Below are 24,848 nucleotides of genomic sequence, written 5' to 3' on the forward strand. Positions count from 1 at the left end.
TTTGACCATTTTGGTTGCCCTCTTCTGGACACGTTCCAGCTTATCAGTATCCTTCTTGAACTGTGGTGCCCAGAACTGGACACAGTACTCCAGGTGAGGTCTGACCAGAGCAGAATACAGTGGTACTATTACTTCCCTTGATCTAGATGCTATACTCCTATTGATGCAGCCCAGAATTGCATTGGCTTTTTTAGCTGCTGCATCACACTGCTGACTCATGTCAAGTTTGTGGTCTACCAAGACTCCTAGATCCTTTTCACATGTACTGCTCTCAAGCCAGGTGTCTCCCATCCTGTATTTGTGCCTTTCATTTTTTGCTGCACATGTACCCCAAGCCTCTCTCTCTGCACAATTCAGCCTGAGAAGGATTACAGCCCCTTTGCTTAGCAAATCCAAGCCATGGAAATCTGACTTAGAGCTGCGCTTTGGAATTTATAGCCTGTGCGCATCCCTTCTGAAAGTATTTGCCACTTGGGATGTCACACATTCAGTTCCAGTGACAGGTATCATGTAATAGGTGACAGACGAGCTACAGCTGGCGTATTACCTCGCTGGCTTGCCTTCCCTGTTGCCGGATAATTATCTTGGGCGTATTTAAAAGGCAGTGATCTGCAATAACTGATTATAGCAGCTTCGCACATGCATTGAGACATAATGATCGGTGGGATAATGTAACACGAGAAATCCGCTCATTGACAATTCACCGGCTCTTTGTCATGCAACGTGCCCTTGGTTGATTGACGTAAAAAACAGAGAAATCAAGCTATGCAGAGCTGAAACTCTCAGCAACATTTGTAAGGGGTCCCATAACGTTCAGAGCTAACTTGGGTTCCCTTATTTGACTGGGAACTGGCCTGTCCTTTTCAGTTCTGAGAGTTGTACAGCCAACGCAGTATAATGGTTATAGTGCCAGAGTAGGACTCTGGGAGAACAGGGTTCAAATCCACACTTAGCCAAGAGGGCCGGTCACCACCTCTCAGCCTAACCAACCTTACAGAGTTGTTGTGAGAATAAAACAAGCAGTGATCAATAGTGGGTCCAACAGTCAAGAAGGCAGTTTCTGCACATGCTGTAGAGGGAAGTGAGGGGCAGGTGGGGCTTGTCAATCTGGGAAGGAAGCCCATCTAGGAGAAGGAAAACTCTGACCCTAAACCAGGGGTCGGCAACCTAAGGCCCATGGGCCACAAGCAGCCCACGGGGGTCATTTTACTGGCCCATGAGCTGCCCATGAACCGATCACCTGCTCAGCGAGTCCCCGCGTGCTGCGCTAAATCGGCGCAGCACGGTGCAGGGACTTGCTTTCGCGGCACCGGAAATTGCGTCTGCGCAGACGCAGATGCCGGAAATTGCGGGCACGTGCACTCATGCGCACCTGCGATCTGGCCCACAGAGGGGGCTCCGCAGAAGTGAACCGCAAGGTAAGCCTTGCCGACCCCTGTCCTAAACCTCCACTGTCTTGTGGGATATCTTCGGGAGAAGAAAAGGCTGAGGAGTAGATCTTACACAGATTTGAAGTGGAGTCCCTAAGATGGTTGGGTGGCACCTTGTATGCCTCCTTCCAGCAATTCCTGTAGCCAAGCTGGTGCCAAACGTCTGCTGGTGCTCTGCTTTCCTTTGGACCACATCAGTGAGGACGAGAGGGGAGTCTTGTCATCTGGGCAGCCCAGGACCTCCATACACACTGCTCAGGCTTGTGGCCTGGGGAGGTCACTTCAGTGCTGCTAATGCAGCAGCTTGACTTCGCTTTAGGAGACGCACTCCATTTTCTCTTGAGACACACAGTTGCAAACATCAATGCCACCTTGAGCTCCTTGGAGGGAAGTTGGGTTGTAAATACAGAGGTTCTCAAACTGTGGTCCTTAGACCACTGGTGGTCTTCAGGTGTTTAAAGGGGTCTGCAGAACAGCTAATAAGATTGGTAAATGGCACTGGATTTGGGTTTTTTTTCTTCTCTGACAATGAAGATTCTGACTATTTTGCCCAAATACACCACTAAGGTCCTGGGCATAGAGCCTGTGATATTCATAATAAGATACTGGTGGAGTGTACTAATTTTTCCATTAAACTCTACTAGTTAGAGGCCTATCTCCGAAACACAGGGCCCACAGTTTTCATAACGCAGCACTGATTTTAAGGTTGCTGTCGCCATTGAAGAAAAGATGTTTATTAAGTGGTCTGCACAGCCCCTAGGAAAGTGGTTTGAGAAATGCTGGCCCAATGTGTTTGGAATGATATGATTTGGTGTTTTTCAAACTGTGTTTCTATGAAATCCTAGGTTTTCTCGGAAGCCTATCAAGAGCCCAGAAGCTCAATAATGGTGGGCAAGATGCCCAAAAGGCCATTACAGATGTTCCACTGCAATGTTCGCCTATGGGAAAGTATGGGTGCATTGTAGGAGGCCGCTCAAATTGGGGGGGGGGGGCAAACAGGTAGGCCTAAGACCTCTGTTTATCCTCCAGTATTAACTGAAATTAGACCATGTTACAGAATGCTAGGAGGAGGAGGGGGGAGGGGGGGAGGAGGTGGTACAAGGACTCTTGAGTCTTGGCAGATGAATCCATCCACGGCAAACCAATCTATGCAGAAAGGGTTTCCTGGTGGGTCAGAAGATGGGTTGTATAATTTAAAGAAAATTCGCATTCTTAGTAAAAACAATGACAATATAATTAAAGTGCCAATGTGCCTCTGGGCTGGTCTGAAGCTCAACATAAAAAAAAAACCAAGATCATGGCCACTGGTCCATAGCTGCCAAGTTTTCCCTTTTCTCGTGAGGAAGCCTATTCAGCATAAGGGAAAATCCCTTTAAAAAAGGGATAACTTGGCAGCTATGCACTGGTCCCATCACCTCCTGGCAAATAGAAGGGGAAGAAATGGAGGCAGTGAGAGATTTTACTTTCCTGGGCTCCTTGATAACTGCAGATTGTGACCATAGCTGCCAAGTTCTCCCTTTTTTTAAGGGAAATTCCCTTATGCTGAATAGGCTTCCTCATGAGAAAAGGGAAAACTTGGCAGCTATGATGGTGACAGCAGTCACGAAATTAAAAGACGCCTGCTTCTTGGGAGAAAAGCAATGACAAACGTAGACAACATCTTAAAAAGCAGAGACATCACCTTGCCGACAAAGGTCCGTATAGTTAAAGCTATGGTTTTCCCAGTAGTGATGTATGGAAGTGAGAGCTGGACCATAAAGAAGGCTGATCGCCGAAGAATTGATGCTTTTGAATTATGGTGCTGGAGGAGACTCTTGAGAGTCCCATGGACTGCAAGAAGATCAAACCTCTCCATTCTGAAGGAAATCAGCCCCGAGTGCTCACTGGAAGGACAGATCCTGAAGCTGAGGCTCCAATACTTTGGCCACCTCATGAGAAGAGAAGACTCCCTGGAAAAGACCCTTATGTTGGGAAAGATTGAGGGCACAAGGAGAAGGGGACGACAGAGGACGAGATGGTTGGACAGTGTTCTCGAAGTTACGAACATGAGTTTGACCAAACTGCGGGAGGCAGTGGAAGACAGGAGTGCCTGGCGTGCTCTGGTCCATGGGGTCACGAAGAGTCGAACACGACTAAACGACTAAACAACAACAACAACACATTGATTATTGCTTTCATTTTATGGATCAATGGTCTCGTTAGATAGCAAAATTCATGTTAAATTGCTGTTTTAGGGGTTGTTTTTAAAAGTCTAGAACGGATTAATCCATTTTGCATTACTTTCTATGGGAAAGCACGCCTTGGTTTTGGAACGGTTTGGTTTTGGAACGGACTTCCAGAACAGATTAAGTTTGAGATCCAAGGTACCACTGTATTTGAAAGCCAAAGGCCTGGGACTTTCCTACTCACAAGCCAGAAGACAGTCTTAATTCAGGGTTGCACGGGCTGTCCAATTCTCGAAAGCGGTGAAGGGGAGCAGGGGGCAGCAAATTCCCTCCAGCAGTGCACCCTTAATGATTGCAGCTGAGACTTTGGCAGTGTATACAACATATATTTAAAGCACATCTCTGCCCTGCCCCAAGAATCCTGGGAACTCTAATCTCTTAAGAGTGCTGGGAACTGTACAGTTTCTAGGATTCTCTAGGAATGAAATGTGCCTTAAATGTACGGTGTGTATCCACTGTATGTCGCTATTTTCAAGTAGGATTCAATCACATGCCGTCAAATTCAGTTTTGCGCAGCTATAGTGGATTGGGACATCTTGCGCTAAAAATCCACTCCCCCCCCCATAGACTTTTTGCTGTAAGGAAAGTGACAGGGAAATATGCTTTAAAGCAAAGGATTGAGCTTGCTTAGTCGTCTAACCTCCCTGTAAACAAATCAGGATGGGTGCTCAATAAACAAGACACCTGGAAGCAGCCCATCAAGTAGGAAAGTTGAGCCAGTAGGATTAAATGAGTTTTACTCTTGCCTTATTCTTGCTTGGATGCTGCTAGTTGCCTTGAGCTTCCAGTGGGAAAGAAATACAGAGCATACAGTGACTGAAATGAGGCCCAGTGTTGTTGTTTTCCCCAGAAATGGAGAAACCCCCATCAAACTCCAATCCTAGCCCCTTACCGTGCAACGAGGACCGGGCGAGGGCCGCGATTTCTTGGATGGTGAGCGCTCGCCGGGACTTGGGTAACATTTCGACAGTGTCTTCAACATTTACCTACAAGAGAAAAAGACAGTGAGGTCAGAGGTTGCCTCAAAGAGGGCTCAGACAGATGTCTAGTTGTAGGGTATGTATGGGTCTGTGGCCCTCCCTGTGTGTCTGTGTATAGGGTGGTTCGTTTTTCCATAGAGCTGAAGGAGGACATTCTACGGAATTCAACCTGTTATACAATAAAATGCAATGTGTAAAAAATAAAAGCAGCAATAAAAATACACTTAAATATCATGCAGCATCCAGCTCAGTGCATTGCAATTTTCAGAAAAAATCAATGGCAGGCAGAAAAACCATTTAGTGGCCTGGCAAGAGACCACCAGGAATTGCAGACTGGTCTGCAGAGAGGGGTAGTTTGAGAACCACTGGAATAAGTCTCACCAACAACTCCGGAAATAAAAAAATCTGGTCGCTGGGTGGGCCTTGGAGGTGGAGCCAGAATACTCCGGGGGGTAAAAAAAAAAAAAAGAGTAAAGGACCCCTGGATGGTTGAGTCAAGTCAAAGGTGATTATGGGGTTGCGGTGCTCATCTCACTTTCAGGCCAAGGGAGCTGGCATTTTCTACAGATAGCTTTCCGGGTCATGTGATCAGCATGACTAAACCGCTTCTGGTGCCACAGAACACCATGATGGAGGCCAGAGTGCATGAAAACACTGTTTACCTTCCTGCCGCAGCGGTACCTATTTATTTATTTGCACTGGTGTGCTTTTGAACTGCTAGGTTGGCAGAAGCTGGGACAAAGCAACAGGAGCTCACCCTGTCACGGGGATTTGAACCGCTGACCTTCTGATCAGCAAGCCCAAGAAGCTCAGTGGTTTAGACCACAGTGCCACACACCTCCAGGGTACCAGGAAGTAGGGGTGCAGTACCAGGAAGTAGGGGTGATTTGGGTTTTTTAAAAAATGTTGGTTCAGCAACAGCCCCAAAGAAAAAGCCCCCAAATCAAAACTTGACCTGCTCCTGGTTTTGTTTTTTGGGTCAGCTGTCAATTGGTATTGAATGTGGCTCATAAATACAAGTGGACCAACCAATTACAAAAGAAAGATGCTGATTAATCACTTTAGCTGATTGATCAACAGATTAAATTTAAGGACCAAAACCTCGTCCATACTTCTTACACGGGAGTAATGTCAGAAGAGCACAAGGGGAAATAAATAAACGTGTTGCGAACCCTCGGCCCCATTGATTGAAATTTGCCTTTGCTAAGCAAAGCGGAGCGTTGATTAATTCACCAATTGAAGCTTTAATTGATTAATCTTTTAATTGAACTGCTTAAAGGTCGTAACCCTGTTTAAAATACATAAATCTGAATATATAGTTCTGTGTCTGCTTCACTTCCCTGAGACAATCCACAGTGGCAGGGTTAACAGGGTTTCATTTCATTTAGATCAGAAGAGCCCTGGAGAGACTTAAGCTGTTCTTGTAAATATCAATATAGAGACGTACTAGTGCAGCTTACTGGAAGGGAACGGGCTCCTACACTCAACAGATCTCCAGGGAACAGCTGTTGCAGCCCCTCCATAGGGCTCCCCACCCAGTTTCAGCTAACTCCAGCTTAGACCAAGGATAGCCTAAATGCTGCTCTCTGGGTGTTCTGAACTCATAGCTGCCAAGTTATCCCTTTTTTACAGGGATTTTCCCTTATGCTGAATAGGCTTCCTCGTGAGAAAAGGGAAAACTTGGCAGCTATGTCTGAACTCCCATAGTCCCTGATCACTGGCCATACTGGCTGCGGCTGATGGGAATTAGAATCATAGAATTGGAAGGGGACCCTGAGGGTCATTTAGTCCAACTGAAACACCTGGAGGGTACTAAGCTGGTCAGCCAGAAGCTAAGCACTCTATGCTCCCTCTCTCTGCCTCTCAACACCTGCCAAGAAGCTCTGAAGCAGCGATTCCTGGACTTTTTCTAGCCCTGGCCCCTGGCTCCACAAACTCATTCCCAGTGCCTCCTGCCCTCCACGATAAAGGGCATTATTCAGAAAAGCTATTTGCACAGCCCACAAAGGAAGAGGACACGAAAAATGATTTCAAATTGGATGGGGGGGGACTGTGTGTTGAGATTCCTGCATTGCAGGGAGTTAACTAGATGACCCGCAGGGTTCCTCCCAATTCTGTGATCCTAAAACTCAAAATAGTAACAATCACAGAACCATAGAATTGTAGAGCTGGGAGGGACTCCTAGGGTCATCTAGTCCACCCCCTGCAATACAGGAATCTCAGCTAAAGCAGGGTCAGCAAATTTGTTTTAACTGCGGGCCGGTCTACTGTCCCTCAGACCTTGTGGCGGGCCGGAGAAGTGGCACCAGGGGAGGGGAGCTTGAAGAAGAGGCAGGGGGGCAAGTAGTCCTCCCCCCACCCCAGCCACTGCGCTTGCCTTCCCAGGGGCTGCTGCCGCCACTGCTGCTTCTTGTGGGTAGGCAGAGTGAGCTCGTCCACTCTGCTTTCTGGCCCACAGGAGCAGTAGGGTGGCGGCGGCAGCGGTGGGAAGATGAGTGGCGCGAAAGGGCTGGCACCGGAGAGGGGCTGCTTAAAGTGGCGCTCAGCCAGCTCAGCTCAGCCCCCTTCCTCCTCTAGGCAGGGCGGGGAGAAGCCAGGGAGAGGGAGGGAGGAGGTGCCGCCACTGTGGTGTGTGAGAGGGGGTGTGTGGAATGGCGCAGGGTGGGAAATGACGCAGCCCGAACGAACAGAATCCCCACACCGATCCACGGACAGTCCGCGGGCCAGATCCTGAAGGCAATTGGGCCTGATCCAGCCCGTGGGCCTTAGTTTGCCAACCCTTGAGCTAAAGCGTCCATGACCGATCGCCATCCAACCTCTGAACTTGATCCAAAGTTAGAGGCTTCTCAAAGTTCAATAGTCATCCACACCTTCATTGGCGCCGTGCTGCCCCCTTGCCTCTTAGCACCCTCTAGATAATCTCACCACCCACCAGGGGACAGTACCACCCACTTTGGGAACCTCTGCTCCAAAGGGTGTCCCCTTCTGAAGGCGATGAGGAAAAAGATTTCGCTAGTGAATAAGGATCCTTGAGTTTCTTCTGTTAATTCCAGGGACACTCACTGAGAATTTATCATTGATCAGTTTAACAAAAGTTGACCAGCCAGCAAAAATACATGTTATGGTTAGTTAAAGGTAAAGGTAACCTTCCCGCCACAAACCTAACCTTACCTATTTATCTACTTGCACTGGTATGCTTTTGAAATGCTAGGTTGGCAGAAGCTAGGATAGAGCAACGGGAGCTCACCCAATCATGCAGAATCGAACTGCCAACCTTCCGATCAGCAAGCCCAAGAGGCTCGGTGCTTTAGCTGAGTGGAAAAGGTAACTAGATATCCACACACCTTCACATGCAGGAGGGGAGAATGGGCATGCACTCAGAGCACAGCCAGGAGACTTAACTCACTGCCCATTTAATCCATGGACAAGTGACCCCAGAGAGCAATGTGCACAAATGGAGAGTCTCAATCTGGCTGTGTGCAGACTGACCAGTCCCTGTGCATATTCTCTGCTTGAGGGCAATGCATATTGCCTAGGCAATGTTCAAAACATCTTTCATCTCATGTGTCAACTTCCCATTAATGATTATCCACCTATTGATCATATATTTCACCGCAGTGTGCAAAATCCCTCATTGATGCTGGCGGTTTATGCAACCCAGTTAGAGAAGCCTGGATCTACCCAGGGTTGGGTTCCCTGATCACGATGAGACCCTTTGCGCCTTCAAAGAGGCTGACATAAGGATCCATTTTCATGAATGATTTGCAATAGCGGGTAAAGAATGCATGAGTTGCAGCAGCAGCAGCAGGCTGCAAATAACCCTTGCACACAAGCAGGCCTAGTGGTCACAGCAGCTCCTCCCAGTTGTTCTGGCCCCAATGAAGCCGTTGATAGGACTGAAGGTCCCTGACTTCCCAATGCTCCCTAAGTCTCCTCCCTCGGTTCCTTCCCCAGCAGCCGAAGGCTCTGTCATCTTGCCTCTCCTCGCTCTGCCCTCTTCATTTCTCTGTGTGTTCTGGGAGACCAGGGAAATGGTCACAGCAGGAGAGGGGGGATTCCCTGGATTCTTCAGCAGCCTGCCTCATCTGTGTCAACTGGCCCCTTTCCTCTCCTGCCTCTGAGTCTGGACTGCCCTCTGCCCAAGAAATTACTCCAGGGACCGATGCAAGAACCGTTGTGTAATAATCAGTGGCAAATTCCAAGATTTTCATGTTGATGCGAGTCAGTGCCACAAGTGTGTCCATCCCACACTTTTGCACCCAACTCCAAAATAGGGGAAGGGGAATCCTTAACAGTCCATTTAGGACTAAGCATGCTCAGAGAGCACCGAATTCTTCCTGACTGCGAGGGGTGGTGTGAGAGAGAATGGAAAATCGGCGACAATGGGGGAATGGAATGGAGTGGCTGAAGATGTCAAGAGAACAACACTCCACACTGCTGCAACTTAATAATATCACTGTACATGTCTCTTTGGAGAGTTGCATAAGTTAAAAAAAAAAGACAGGTCCCTGACCCCGGGTAGATGACGATCTAAATTTTGGCAATGGGGAGGACAACAGAAGGAGGGCCAGGAGAGGAGAGGGAAGGATAAATTACAGCACGATGTTCACAGCACTGAACTGGGGATGGATCCCTTCCTGCGTGGAAGCATCCTGCTGTTTCAAAGCAGCCCAAGGACGGTAGAGTGGGTGGCTGCTCAGCTTGATGTGCAGAAAGCGGCAAGGAAAGGAGCCGAGGTGCTCCGTGTTTGTACCTGCCAAGCTGCCAGTCCCTGGGGTGGAGAGGCAGCTGGGTGTAATGAACAAGGCGCTGTGATGATTTTTATCAGGGACCTCAACGGAAACAAGACACCTACTCTCTCTCTGTGTGTGGCAGAACGATTGAGAATGATAGAAGGGAAAACAGAAAGCACAATAATGGGTAATGCTTCAGTCATTAAAGTATCTTGACACATGGGCCCTGGAAGAAGCGTCTGCAGTGGTGGAGAGAAGGTTTAGCAAAAAAATGAAGCTAAGCCGTGCATCTCTCTCTTATGTGGAATGTGATGGTTCCCACCCTCTCTCTGGGAAGAACAGCTCAGGGGTTGAAACTTGCGGAACCAACGTTTGGGTCAGCTCAAACCCACAAGACAAGGACACCTTAATAATCTGTAGCAAAAGAACAGAATAGGGTGCAAACGCTACAGACAGCTGTCTTCTGAGGCATTAGCTACCCTTCCCAAATTGGTGTCATCCGCAAATTTCATGAGCATCCCCTGAATTCCTTCATCCAAGTAGCTTATAAAGACGAGGAACAACAACTGTCCCAGGGAAGAACCCTGCAGTCACCCTCTTGTCACTTTCCCCCAGGATTATGAGGAACTGTTAGTGAGCATTCTTTGCATTCGGTCAGTCAACCTGCTACAAACCCACCTAACAACTACCTCGTCCACTCCACACTTTACCAGCTCTTCCCCAAGAATATCATGGGGGGGCTTTGTCAAAAGCCTTACTGAAATAGAGATACTCTACGTCCACAGTGTTTCCCTGATCCACTAAGCTTGTAACTCTATCAAGAAAAGAAATGAGATTTGTCTGGCATGACTTGTTTTTGAGAAACCCATGCTGGGTTTTAGTAATCACAGCATCATTTTCTACCGTAAGTGCTCACAAACTGACTTGCAATTTCTTGCTATTCATGTCCTCCCCGTTTTCAACATACAAAATACTTGATGGTTCTCCTTCTCTCCCAACAGCCGTGTGCTTAAGAGACAAGCTAGACATGAGAACTGTGGTGCATAAATACATAGCTGCCAAGTTTTCCCTTTTCTCACGAGGAAGCCTATTCAGCATAAGGGAAAATCCCTTTAAAAAGGGGATAACTTGGCAGCTATGATAAATAAAAAGCTTTCAGGTCTGACTAAACTTTGCAGCCAGAGGGAGAGGCGATTCAGATCAGGAATGCTGGGGGAAAGCAACCTAGGAAGTTTCCTTATACCATGAGAGCAGAAGAAGAGCCCTAGCTAACAGGACCAGTGGTCAGGGAAGATGGGAATTGTAGTCCAAAACATCTGGAGGGACGAGGTTTGGGGATGCCTGATTTAAACCCTTTCGTGTTCTGACATCTTACAAATGAAAATTGTCCCTTCTTCTATTTGGAAAAAAACTCCCATACATGTCTACAAGGAAAACGGTCCCTGCAAGGAGGATTTTCGTTTGGAGAACACACACCCGATCTGGATTAAATAAAAATAAAACTAAAGCAGACAGGAGAGCTATCCATCCATCTGTACCATCACCACATCTTTAAAAAAGAACCTCTTACCCAGGAAACGGCACGATCTATTATTTACCTAGCTTCTGAGGTATTTTTTGCCTGCCCCGTCACATAAAGATCTCCGGGTAGCTTCTGATAAATAAGTGAAAACTACAAGAACGACATTAACTATTTAAAAAAATTAATTACGGAGTAGGACGCAAAGCCCCAAATGCTACATAAGTGATGGCTTTGAGGAGTTGTGAAGCTGGGCCTCGCGCACACATGCACAAGCACACAACATCTTCTCATGCACAACAAATGGGGCAAAGTTCGCACCCAGGGCCCATTCCCAGCACGCAGTGAGGTCAGCAGCAGCATATCGTGGAAACGTCTCCAGGGTGGGGGGTTGCGCAAGGCAGCAGGTGCAGCGCAGGGAGACGGCCAATAAGGTGCGCAGAAGTTGCTGCGAGAAACGTTTAATCGGCTATCCGTCCCCACGACACATGCCTAAATACACAGCGGGGGAAAGCAAGGGGCAATGCCCTATACTTTGGACCCTATTCCCACGGCTGCATGTAGATTTATTTGCAGGCTCCATCCTCCCTCTCCCCAAGTCCCTCCTGCATGGAATAAAAGCTTTCCTGGAGCCAGATCCTGGAGCCGGTCCTTCTGCGAGGACCCTTCTGTGAGACCCTCCTAGAGGACCCTTACCTGCCCCTTCCAGCTTCTCCCTCCTGGCCCGGCATCAGCGCCAGCGGCTCGCAGGCACTGCCAGGGGCTTCTTCCGAAGCGGTTCTGGACTTGTAGCTTGCAACGAGGTGCATTTCCATGGCAACCAGTCACCATGGACTGATTTCTCCCAGGATACAGGCCTGGCTTTGTACTGACGTCAGCGCAGCACGAGACGTAGTATAACTAGCGAGCCAGAGAGACAGGCCATCGCAGGAGCTCAGGGTTGTGTGGGGGTTAAGGGGCTTGGTGCTCATTTTCCACCGGGTGGCAAGCTTGCATCTGGACAGTTAGGCTGCAAGCTGGGGGCGCCCTGTGTATGGCTGAATGCTCTGCTGCACCATACCACTCTTTTAAAAAATAAAATAAAAAATCCTCTCAGACAGAAAGCTAGCATATCAAGATGAAGGCTCACCAACAGGCTAGCTTTCTGTGGGCAAGGCATGTTCATCTACAGAGTCCAGTCATGTTGGTGCAGGACTTGGGTCTAAGGCTCTGGTCCTGGCAGAAAACCCACTTGAGAATCAGGCATCTGTTGCATTTATGGTGTCTGCCAGGAATTCTTTATTTATTTTATTTATTTCATTTCTATCCCACCTTTTCCTTCCAATGAGCTCAAGGCAGCATACATGGTTCTCCTCCTCCCCATTTCATCCTCACAACAACCCTGTAAGGTAGGTTAGGCAAAGAGATGGTGATTGGCCCAGGGTCACCCCAGTAAAATGAGCAGTGGCTGAGTGGGGATTCAAACCCTGCTCTCCCAGATCCAATCCAACATTCTAACGCCGAGCTTTCCAAACTGTGTGTCGTGACACGTTAGTGTGTCAGCTGCAGTCTGTAGGTGTGTCATGCAAACACTCCCCACACTCTTCACGGGGCTGGAAAGAGGTCAGTTTAAGCTCTGGTTTGCTAGTAAAACTAGATGACTGTGTTGTGAAATGATGCAGGTCTAAAAAATGTGTCACCGACATGAAAGGTTTGGAATGCTCTGCTCTAACCATTACGCCACTCAGGGATGGGGAACCTGTTGTTCTCCATTATGTTGCTGGACTTCTTGCTCCCATCAGCCTCAGTCAGCAAGGCCAATTGGGAACAGTTCGCCCAGCCATAACTGCTTTGAGGGCTTCTTTTTAAAATCATGCAGTATGTATATAGAATCATAGAGTTGGAAGAGACCACAAGGGCCATCCAGTCCAACCCCCTGCCAAGCAGGAAACACCATCAAAGCATTCCTGACGGATGGCTGTCAAGCCTCCGCTTAAAGACCTCCAAAGAAGGAGACTCAACCACACTCCTTGGCAGCAAATTCCACTGTCGAATAGCTCTTACTGTCAGGAAGTTCTATAAACTTTGTGAAATAAATAAATGGTCAGGATTATGGATGTTTTGATGGCAAAAATATACACGGGGGGCATCATAGGTCCCCCACACCTGGCTTACCTTAACTTCCCTGTGTAGCACATTCATTCTGTAGTAGGACCTATGCATATTCACTAGATTCTAGCTCAGTGTTTCTCAAACTGGGTTCTCCCGTGGTTGTTGGGCTACAACTCCCATAATCCCTGACCACTGGTCCTGCTAGCTAGGGATGATGGGAGTTGTAGTCCAACAGCACAGACCCAAGTTTGAGAAACACTGAGTCCTTTATGTCTACTTGGAGCTGCGACCACGCTTCAAAGTCTCAGGCACTGTCATCGATACCCCAATATGTTTAACTGGACATTTAAGAAATTGAACCCAGGACTTTCTGCCCACAAAGGATTTGCCTTCTGCCACATTTGTAGGGTGGCACTGGAAAACCTGAACCCGTGCACTCTGCAGTCCCTCAAAGCTGGGCATGTGAAATGGTGCTCTCGGGCTGAGCTCAGGCACCCCGCTTGGGGAGCACTTGCAGGCAGCAAACGCACACACAATTTAAAAACAATTTTCCTAAAGAGATTTTTCTACTGCAATCTGGCATTCACATTCTAAATTATTTTATTCTTTTAGTATCACCAGCACTCTTTCCCTGGGCGTATACAAAACTTGTACTAAAGAGCAGAGGATCAGATCTGCAAGTAAACAAACAAGCAAATAAATAACTATTTCTATCCAGCCGTTTCGGCTCTTAAGGGAGCATTCATGGTGACTCACATCATTAATAAAACACAGTCCAAACAATAACCATAAAAAATTATTACAGCAGAACAAAAACGAAGAGAAAAAAATTAACACAATAGAAAGCCTCGCTTTCCCACTCAAGCAACAGATAGCTCCCACCACCACCCAAAACCCCCCTATCTGCAACATTGTTAAAGAGGTGTCAAAATACAGGGCAGCAAGGTGGGTGGGGGCACAGGCAAACCTCCTGCAGCAAGGCGTTTCACTAATTTTACAGTTAAATTTCATGCAGAAACTCTCACCGTTGGTGGCAATTCTAGATACTGGCCTGGTAGGATTTCCAGCAGCAACCTAGGACTCAGCTACATTAGTTTAAAAAACAGCGTTTTGAATGTGTTATAAGCATGCAACACCAGGTGGCGATGGAGAGCAAAAAAATTATTTGAGATTTTCCATAGTGCTTTTTGTTGTTGTTGTTATAACAATTTATTTCTGACTTATTTATAGGGTCTTTCCACCTGTGTGTAGATCCACCCCTAGGCTGCTCCTGTGCTATTAAGAGAGTTTTGATATGTAGAAATCATCAGCTGAGGTAACGCTCTTTATTGCTGCAACTAATTTGATTGCCTGAACACTGCTGCTATCCTACTGCTGTTTAAAGGAACAGTTATAGGGACCATACAGTTGCTTGGGCATGGGGGCTGTATTTACACGGGCACAGAGACATGTTTCCCATGTGATCTAAGGTTCTACAAGGGGACAGACACATCTACTTCAGCCTGTGGGCTACATTTCTTTCTGGGCAACCTTGCAAGCACCATACGCCAGTGGTGTCGGAGCCAGAGGCTAAAGTTGGCAGAGCAATGAATGTTAATTTTACTTTGGTGAAATTAGTTTCTACACACACACACAGAGGTGGATACGCACATATAAAAAATGCTGTGAAAATGCTATTTTTTAAAATAAAAAAACATTTTGAAAAATACATTGAGTTTGGCATAGCTCACTATTGCCATCTAGTGTCACATATGTGTATTGCACTTCACTACACATTTAAAACGTTTTGTTTGCAGCTGTATAGCTGAGTCCACACACAAAGAGAGCAACACATCCTTTGTCCAGATGAGCAAGGGGCATAATCAGTTTGACGACACAGCCAGGCAAAAACAATAAGGATAGTGTGGTGCAGGACTTGTTAAGGGGTGTGGCTACGGGCCAGGCAGAGAGCCCCTGGGCTCTTCTGCCCCACTTTCACCAACCAGCACCTGGCCTCGTTTTCTCACCTCCTGAGAACTTAGACGAAGTTTAAGCCACTTTCCATAAAGTCATCCTGACTGCAGACCAACAGCTGGCTTGTCCTTCAGAACACGCCACTTGCTTTTGGGCTGTTCTGTGGAACAACAGGTGACGTTTGCATGGCGAGAGAGAAAGGTGAAAGGAACCCAGTCTTGGGGATGTGGTTGCTGTCTTAGAGCAGAATTTGGTGGGACTTGGCTTCATGGTAGCAGCCGCACAGGTCTTTCCACTCTTGCATCCCCCCCCCCGGTGCCTTCTGGAAAGCACCCCCACCTCCACCTGCACCCTGAGCAGCACTGCCAGGGAAACAATAACAAAACAGGCTGGCTTATAAAACCTGCCATTTTAAGGCACACGGCATCTGCGCTGTTGTTCGAGGGTGTTGTCATAGTACCCGGGGAGCGAATCCAAGATTTGGGGCTCCCTTTCTCTGGGGCCTCAAAGAGACATGTAGCAAAGGGATGGCTCCTTTCTAACAGGATGCTCTGCCCCGCTAAGAAGCACGGCGGAGCCATTCATAAAGACAAACCGGGGTCCAACAACATATGCAGGGTTACAGGGTAGCCACCCCTGTTTTGCAGGATTCAGGAGTACCCTCTCACTGCAGAAACAGCAATCTGAAATCCAACCCTGCGGGTATTCATCTGAAACACACACACACACACACACACACACACCTCAATGGACCACCTAACTACCAAAACACAGTGGATAGAGCACAGATCCCTCCTTCAGCAGTGGCAGCTGATACCCAAGGAGGTGGAATACAGAGAGGTCCACAGTGGGTGGAAGCACAGCCAATGACTGGCAGGGCCAGCTCATTCTTGTTTTCTCCCCATCCTCTTCCCTGCTGAGTTCTGCAAGGGCGGCACCAGCATAACGGAGGAGGAAATGGACAGCCAGGACCACCTGCTGCACTTGGTTGTAAGAAGGCAGGCAGGCAGAGGCTGGTTGCAGACAAAGGGCAGTTGGTGGGGCAGTACCCCAATGGGCAAGCCTCAATTGCGTAGGGCTGCCTCTGAATATGGTTCGGAAGCTTCAGCTGGTGCAGAATTGGGCAGCCAGGTTGCTCACTGGGACAAGACGATTTGAGCTTATTACACTGATCCTGACCTGACTGCGCTGGCTGCCAATTAGTTTCTGGGCCAAACTCAAAGTGCTGGGTTTGACTTGGAAAGCCTTAAATGGTCCGGACTGCAATACTGTAAGGACCGCCTCTCCCCATATAAACCGTCCTGGACTCTGCATTCATCATCTGAGGCCCTTCTTTGTGTGCCTCCTACATGAGTGGTCCGGAGTGCGGTAACATGAGAAGGGGCCTTCTCTGCAGTGGCTCCTTCTTTGTGGAATGCTCTCCCCAGGGAGGTTCGCCTGGTGCCTTCATGATATGTTTTTTAGGCGCCAGGTGAAAAAGTTCCTATTCAACCAGGCCTTTGGCTGATTAATATTGTACAGCCTTTAAAATGTGTCTGTGGGAAGGGAGGGGTTATTGTTCTGTTGTTTTGATTTGATTATTTACTTGTGTTTTATCTTGCATTTTAGTCTGCGCACCACCCTGAGTTCTTATGACAAAGGAATCACCACCTGTTCGAATAGGTAAATAATCTGACCCAATGTGAAGCAGCTACCTGTGTTTCTATTACCTGTGAGTATTTACATTTTCCCATGCTTTCTGCTGTGACCAAGCTGCTTTTAAAAGGCGTATGAGCTGGCCACTCAGGGGTGTGCTTTGGTCAGTTGACAACCCTTGGTGCTTCCCGGCTCCCTTGTGAGCAAGTCATTGGAAAAAGTCATAATTCTGGCCAGGCCAAATCAGAGACCTACTGTTTTCGACTTATTAGCCATTTAGTTAGAATGCTAGGAGCAGGGACCAGGGACCACCCGGGGCAAGGTAATTGAATTAATCCCAGCATTTGAAAGAAGGCCCCCCTGGAGTGTGTAAAAAACCCTGAAGCTGCTAACATCAGACAGGGACAGCTCACAGGGAGTAGGAAATGCAGGATGAGAGATGAGATTCCTTAATGGGCTGATCTTTAACAGGCATTGGGTAGGGTGGCTGACTTTTCTTCCTGAGAGATGCTCTGCGCCTTTAAGCAACTGCCGTATCAAGGTCAAACAAAACCAGCAACAGAAAGGACAACTGCGGCTAGGACTTTGTTAGCCCAAAAATGGAAAACTCAGGAGTTACCGACGACGATTGAAGAGTGGCAGACAAAAATGATGGACTATGCGGAACTAGCAAGACTGACTAGCAGGATCCGAAACCAGGGAGAGTCAAAGTTCCAAAAGGACTGGAGTAAATTTGTGGATTATATGGAGAAGAATTATAGAAGTTTAAAGACACTTGCAGGACTGAAATAAATCCTACGAATTGACTTTAGATAGAAGGAATAAAGAAACTGCAAGACAGGAATGGACAAAAAAAACCGATTGGGGGGAGGGAGGGAAGCGAAAGCTCGGCAGAGCAAAGAAAATTGTAATAATTGATAAGATGTTTAGAAGAAAAATTCTGTGTTTATTATGTTTATGTGATGTTGTGTTTGTTGTTGTTTGTTTTGTTATTGTTTAAATGTGTTCAATTGGAAAATTTAATAAAATGTCTTAAAAAAAACAACCAGCAACAGAAAGGAAAGGTAAATTTAAGAATTCAACAGGTATACCTTTGCCCATCAATGCATCTCATGTCCAGGTCAGGCTGCACCAGTTGAATTTCCATCACAATGTGCTTTTGGTAAAAATGCAGAAGCTATGGAGGTGGGTGGGGGTGGGGAGAAGCAGAAACCTCATCCTACTGGAATCATCAACTTCTCAAACAGGAAATATATATATATAAATAAACAAATTGTCCAGTAGCACCTTAGAGACCAACTAAGTTTGTTCCTGGTATAAGCGTTTGTGTGCATGCACACTTCTTCAGATACGTGCGTGCACATGGAAGCTTATACCAAGAACAAACTTAGTTGGTCTCTAAGCAACACGGCTACCTACCTGATTCTCAAATACGAATTCTGAAGGGCTTTGCCGTCAGAAGCAAGGTCAGTTCAACTTTCTCCCTCCTTATTTTACATATGCATACAACAGTTTTGCTGTGTATAACACAAAACTGAACCAGTCTCCTTCCACTGGCTCCCTTGCCCTGTCTTCTCGCCTGCCTTACTTCATTGCTATTTTCTGCTTGAACTGAGTCTGCAACTTTATGTAAGTAAACAATATTTTTTTATATCCTTACATTAAGGACTTCTGTGTGGTTATTTTGTTTCAAGGGATAATAAAGGGAGAATCCAGACTGCCAAAGGCATCCTGGATAATTATACGAAGCCATGCAGCTTTGTCTCCGGTTTCCATGTTAATACTGCAAAGGATGATATATTTTTAACTCTGCTAAACTAAACACTAATCTTGTTCAAGTGAATAAGAGGAAGGCTAATTAATAAATAATAGAGCCTCTCCTACCGTACCCTCCAGATCTATCCCAACAAGTTCAGCTGTCACACTCCTTATTTTGTGCATTCACATACACACATCACCCTGTTTTGCTGTGGAAACACAACTGAACTGAGCCTGTATCTTTCCCCTGTCTTCCTCCCCTCCGATAGATGCTTCCCCTTTGGAAAAACTTGAGACTGTAAGCTCCTCAAGGCAAGGACCTGTTTTCGGTGTGGAACACTGTGCACGTTAGTGGTACAATACGAATGCTAAATAATTTACTCAGCAGCTTTGGGAAAGGTGAATTACGTGCTGGAGATTGTTATGAAAGGGAGTGAACGCGAAACCTCCAATATCCTAATGATGCTATACAAATCTATAGTTCTACAGCCACACTTGGAATGCAGCTCATGTCACAGGACCTCAGGAGGGATATTGTAGAGCTGGAAAATGTTCAGAAAAGGGCAACTGAAATGTACTACAACTCCCATCAACCCTGGCGCTGATGGGAGTTGTAGTCCCAAACCAGTGGAGAGCATCAGGTCGGGGGAGGCTGGAGCTGAAGGGCAGAACCAATAGCACTCAAGTCTCCATTCTTTCCCGCCCCCTGTGCCACGCAGGAGCTCCCATCATGCGCCAGCATAAGCTACATGCACCTTAAAGCTGTTGCCGCAGCAACATCTATCTCCCCCCCGCAGTCCTGCCAGCCTAGAAGCAGAGTGATGAAAAAGGGCACCTCGAGAGAATCCTGGCTGTCCACAGAGCTTTGGCGAACCAGCCTGCGCACTAGGGAGGTCCGGGTGTGGCCCAGGGGCGAGAGGGTGGGCAGGGACTTCGCCTCGGTCCACTCCACGTGCAAAGTAGTGTCCACAGCCACTGCAGGGGAGAGCAGAGAGTGAGGTCAACCTCCGGGGAACAAGAAGGAGTGAGCAACAGCAGGCGGTCTCCCTTTTGCACCCAAAAAGCAGGCTCATTACATTGCACAGCACATAATCCGTTCATGGAACCCACCCTTGGCCGTGAGATTGTGGCAGCAGGCATGGGCTTTAAAAGAGGACCAGAGGACTGTGGTCACATCCGCACGACATACATTGAAAGCATTCTTATACAACTTTCACAGTTGGCGGCTCCTCCTCCCCCCCCCAAAAAAAGAATGCTGGGAACTGTAGTTTGCTGAGGGTGCTGGGAGTCGCAGTTCTGTGAGGGGTCTCTCGGCACCCCAAACTACAGTTCCCAGGATTCTCCAGGGGAAGCCGTGACTGTCTACAGCGGGGAAATTGTGCTTTACGTGTATGTATGTGACCCTAGTGGAGTGTGGCTTTTTAATATCTTTATGCATCCCCTCACCCAGCTTGTCTTGGGTTTTGGTTTGGGCTGCCATCAGTTTGCTGATGACACCCAACTCTATCTGTTGATGGACGGTCATCCTGACTTGGCCCCAGACACACTGATCAGATGTTTGGAAGCTGTGGCTGGACAGTTACATGGGAGCCGGTTAAAGTTAAATCCTTTGAAGACAGGGGTCCTTTGGTTGGGTCGAGACGATATGGGATTGGGGAGCCAACTCCCATCTCTTGCAGGGGCACAATTAATAATAATAATAAATAAATAATAAAATTTTTATTTATACCCCGCCCTCCCCAGTCAAAAACCGGGCTCAGGGCGGCTGACACCAACAGAATTACAATAAAACATAAAAACAATTAATTAAAATACAGATTAAAATACAGTATTAAAATTAAAGTGCAGCCTCATTTCAAGTAGGCCATAAATCCAAGCTATGAAGGAGAAAAACACAGGGGTCAGGCTGAGTCTAACCCAAAGGCCAGGCGAAACAGCTCTGTCTTGCAGGCCCTGCGGAAAGAAGACAAATCCCGCAGGGCCCTGGTCTCCTGGGAAAGAGCGTTCCACCAGGTTCGGGCCAGTACTGAAAAGGCCCTGGCTCTAGTAGAGGCCAATCTAGCCATCTTATGACTCAGGATCTCCAGAATATTATTATTTGTGGACCTTAAGGTCCTCCGCGGGGCATACCAGGAGACAGTCTGTTAACAGTTTGGGTGTAATCTTCGACACCTCCCTTTCTATGGTGGTGCAGGTTGCAGCTAGAACAAAGGCGGCATTTTTTCATCTCCGCCAAGCTAAGCAGTTGGTTCCTTACCTCTCTCGCCCTCACCTAGCCACTGTGATCCCCGCGACGATCACCTCCAGGCTTGATTATTGTAACTCACTCTACGTGGGGCTGCCCTTGAGACTGACCCAGAAACTCCAGCGGGTGCAGAATGCCGCGGCGAGACTCCTTACGGGGTCCTCGCCACAGGGTCACATTCACCCGGTGCTATACCAGCTGCACTGGCTCCCAGTGGAGTACAGGATCAGGTTTAAGGTGCTGGTTTTAACCTTTAAAGCCCTATACGGCCTAGGACCCTCGTACCTACAGGACCGTCTCTCCTGGTATGTCCCACGGAGGACCTTATGGTCTTCAAATAAAAACACCTTGGAGATCCTGGGCCACAGGACGGTTAGGCTGGCCTCAACCAGAGCCAGGGCTTTTTCGGCCGTGGCCCCAATCTGGTGAAACACTTTGTCACAAGAGACTAGGGCCCTGCAAGACTTGACATATTTCCACAGGGCCTGCAAGAACGATTTGTTCCACCAGGCCTTTGGCCAAGGCACAGTCTGACCCCCTCTCTCCTTCTGTAACCCTCATAGAACTCTAGGCCAATGGTTGCCATTAATTTGATTCTGAATTGATTTTAGAATGTATTTTAATTAATTGACTGTGATTTTATGTACACTGTACTATTTTTACTTTTTGTTAGCCACTCTGAGGCCGGCTTTGGCCGGGGGAGGGGCGGGATATAAATTTTATTATTATTATTATTATTATTATTATTATTATTATTATTATTATTATTATCATTCCCTGTTTGTGAGCTTTTGGTTGCCTTTGGATTCCAAGCACCTGCTTCATTTTCATTCCACGCTTCCTCCAAGGAGTTCCAAGTGGATTTCCTCTCGTTCTTATGCCCACAACAACCCTATGAGGTAGGCTAGCCTGAGAGACAGCGACTGCCTCCAGATCATGCTCTCAACTGAGGGGAGGGATTTGAACTCTCACTTGCCTAGTCTTTATTTAAGGTAAATGTAGAAAAGGTAAAGGACCCCTGGATGGCTGAGTCAAGTCAAAGGCGACTATGGGGTTGCGGCGCTCATCTCGCTTTCAGGCTGAGGGAGCCAGCATTTGTCCACAGACAGCTTTCCAGATCGTGTGGCCAGCATGACTAAACTGCTTCTGGTGCAACGGAACACCGTGATGGAAGCCAGAGTGCACAGAAATGCCATTTACCTTTCCATCACAGTGGTACCTATTTATCTACTTGCACTGGTATGCTTTTGAACTGCTAGGTTGGCAGGAGCTGGGACAGAGCAACGGGAGCTCACTCCGTCGCGGGGATTCAAACTGCCGACCTTCCGATTCGTAAGCCCAAGAGGCTCAGTGGTTTAGACCACATCGCATACCACACTGATTCCAATTCTGACAAAAAGCAGGAATTTTGAAGCCTGCACAAACCATGGGGTCTGTTTCTCTCCCCCTCCCCCACCCAGCATCACAATCCACAGGCACATTCTGTATCAACAATGGGGAAACCTTTGCAACTCAAGGGCTACATTCTGCTTCTGGTTAATCTTTCAGGGGACACATGGCCGTGGCAGGCAGAGCCAAGAACAAGACTGGGAGAATGAAGGAAGGCACATTTCACTTCAGTGAAGTAGGCAGATTTCCACTCACAAGCCTGTCTCTATTGTCCATTCAAGCAAGCAGGTAGCATTGTCAGAGTGGAAGTACTCTTTGAAGCCAGGCAAAGTTGCAATCAGGGAAGGTGCACAGCAATACCAGGAAGTGGCACAGCCTTGAGGGGGACCCAAGGGCCACATGGAGCACCCTGGAGGGCCACATATGGCCCACAACACTGAAGTTCCCCGTACCCATCCTAGATCTATTTTTACCTGTGTTATAGCAACTTCCCACCAAAAAAGAATGGATAAGTAATGTGATTGACTATTATGCAGAATTGCCAAAGGTAACAGCTAAAATATGGGACCCAGGTGGCGCTGTGGTTAAACCACTGAGCCTAGGGCTTGCTGACCGGAAGGTCGGCGGTTCGAATCCCTGTGACGGGGTGAGCTCCCGTTGCTTGGTCCCAGCTCCTGCCAACCTAGCAGTTCGAAAGCACGTCAAAATGCAAGTAGATAAATAGGAACCGCTACAGCGGGAAGGTAAACGGCGTTTCCATGTGCTGCTCTGGTTTGCCAGAAGTGGCTTTGTCATGCTGGCCACATGACCTGGAAGCTATACGCCGGCTCCCTCGGCCAATAATGCGAGATGAGTGCGCAACCCCAGAGTCGGTCACGACTGGACCTAATGGTCAGGGGTCCCTTTACCTTTAACAGCTAAAATAGGAGAACCTAAAGACGATTGTTTTGTAGAAGAATAGAAGCCTTTTTTTGGGACTGTCTAAAGAAATGTTATAGTACGATGAATTCGCAAGCAGGATTTGAACTATGAGCAACAGAAGCAATTAGAAGTTATTGTATCATTGTTATGGTATAAAAAAACTGAAGATAGGGTGCAGGAAGGGGGAGAAATAAAAAGCACCATGGAAAAGGGGGTGGGAAGTAGACAAAACAAATCAAAACAATATGTATTGGACTATATATACTGTATATATGTGAATTTTTTGATATTTAATAAAATACAACTGGAAAAATACATCTGTTATAGCAACAGATAAAAGCAGGTATTAACTGCCTAGAGCAAAATATTTTGGCTTACAGATGAAAAGTTTTGCTACCAGAATTTAATTCCTCTGTTCTCTCACTGGAATAACTGTAAGGTTTTAGAGCCGCATCACACATTCCAAGCACATCCCATGCACTTTTAAAGCTCACAACTTCTGCCAAAGAACCCTGGCAGTGGCAGTTTCCCCCTCGCTGAGCTACAATTCCTAGCCCCCTTAACGAACTATAGTTCCCAAGATTCTCCGAGGGGAGGAAGGTATTTTAAATACATTTTTTATGTACTTTAAATATATGTCATATGCAGAGTTAACCCACTGGAATTAAATCAACAAGTTGCTTGCAAGGAATGACTGTGGTTCAGTGGTATAGTATCTGCTTTGTACTCAGAAAAAGGTCTCAGTTCCAATCTGTGGTATCTCAAGATGGCGCTGTGTGAATCCTCGGAGAGCTTCTGCCATTTAGCACAGAATAGAGCACATGTGGGGAATCTGTAGCCCTCTGGATATTATGATGGACTACAAAGCCCATCATCCCTGACTGCTGGCCATGCTGACTTGGGCTATTGGGAGCTGGAGTCCAACACCATTTAGACTAGAACAGGGTTTCTCAAACTTGGGTCTCCAGCTGTTTTTGGACTACAATTCCCATCATCCATGACCACTTGCTAGCTAGCGATGGTGGGAGTTGTAGTCCAACAACAGCTGGTGACCCAAGTTTGGGGAAACCCTGGAATAGATGAACCAGCAAGATGGCTGGAGATAAATCAGCGTCTTACCTAAAGTCCACTGGTTTTAATGAGTCTGCTCTGAGTATGCCGCCCATTGTGGTTAACTGCATCCTTCCAGGACCCAGTGCAAACTTGTCTGACGCTTAGTCAAACCATTGGTGCATCTTGCTCAGTATAGTCTACACTGGCTGACACCGGCTCTCTGGGATTTCTGGAGATGCTGGGGGATTGAACCCGGGACCTTTGGCTTGCAAGGCAGATCCTTTGCCACTAAGCTGCTCCCTCTCTCCTCTGTTTTCTGCAGATCCTGCCAGGAATGGAAGGGGGGCTGCCAGCTGACCCCACAGCTCTCCTAGCTCCCTAGACTGCTTTCACCTGCCAGGGAAAGCAGAAATTAAGTTTCTCCTCTGCTCCATTATTCTGCTGCTGCTGCTCGGATTTCTTTCCTGGGGCTTTCCGAAGGAGCCCTGCAGACAGTGGCTGGCTGCATGGGGCTGTGTGCCAGGAACTGCATCCAGTCTTTGGGGACTGCTAAAGGAGCTTGTCAGGAGATATGTAGAGAGTCGCACAGTATAAAGCCAAGGGAAATTCTCTGCCAGCCTGCCTCTCCTAAGCAAGCAAAAGTAACAGGATACACACATCCACACCGCTCGCCTCTGAGTGCTGCCAGGTTTCCCCCCTGGGCACCCATGCCACACACACTCTCTCTCTCCAGGAGAATTAGGTGGTGATGTTCTCCTCCCAACGATAGCCCTCCGTTTTCTGAAAACGTGGACTTCTGGCAATCTGATGCTGAGGGTAAATGACAGGAGTTGCGGGAGCCTAGCGCACCCTTTCTGGCAAGGTCCTGGTTGGCAGCTGGCGAAGAAAGTCAGAGTGACCGCTGAGTCAGTCCAGC

The 24,848-nt window shown here is 47.5% G+C and overlaps 1 protein-coding gene across 1 annotated transcript in view; it reads right to left on the reverse strand.

Moving 5' to 3' along the window:
- The window catches only part of FAM131A (family with sequence similarity 131 member A), a 58,186-nt gene that overhangs the window by 16,172 nt on the left and 17,166 nt on the right, over positions 1 to 24,848 (reverse strand). Inside the window, exons 2-3 of the mRNA XM_035133878.3 lie at positions 19,160 to 19,299; positions 4,548 to 4,641 (exon numbers count right to left, since the gene is read on the reverse strand). Coding sequence (XP_034989769.2) covers positions 4,548 to 4,641; positions 19,160 to 19,299 — 234 coding nt within the window. The remainder of the gene's footprint in view (positions 1 to 4,547; positions 4,642 to 19,159; positions 19,300 to 24,848) is intronic.

Source organism: Zootoca vivipara, chromosome 5 (assembly GCF_965207765.1).
Source record: "Zootoca vivipara chromosome 5, rZooViv2.hap1.1, whole genome shotgun sequence".
Classification (NCBI taxonomy): domain Eukaryota; kingdom Metazoa; phylum Chordata; class Lepidosauria; order Squamata; family Lacertidae; genus Zootoca; species Zootoca vivipara.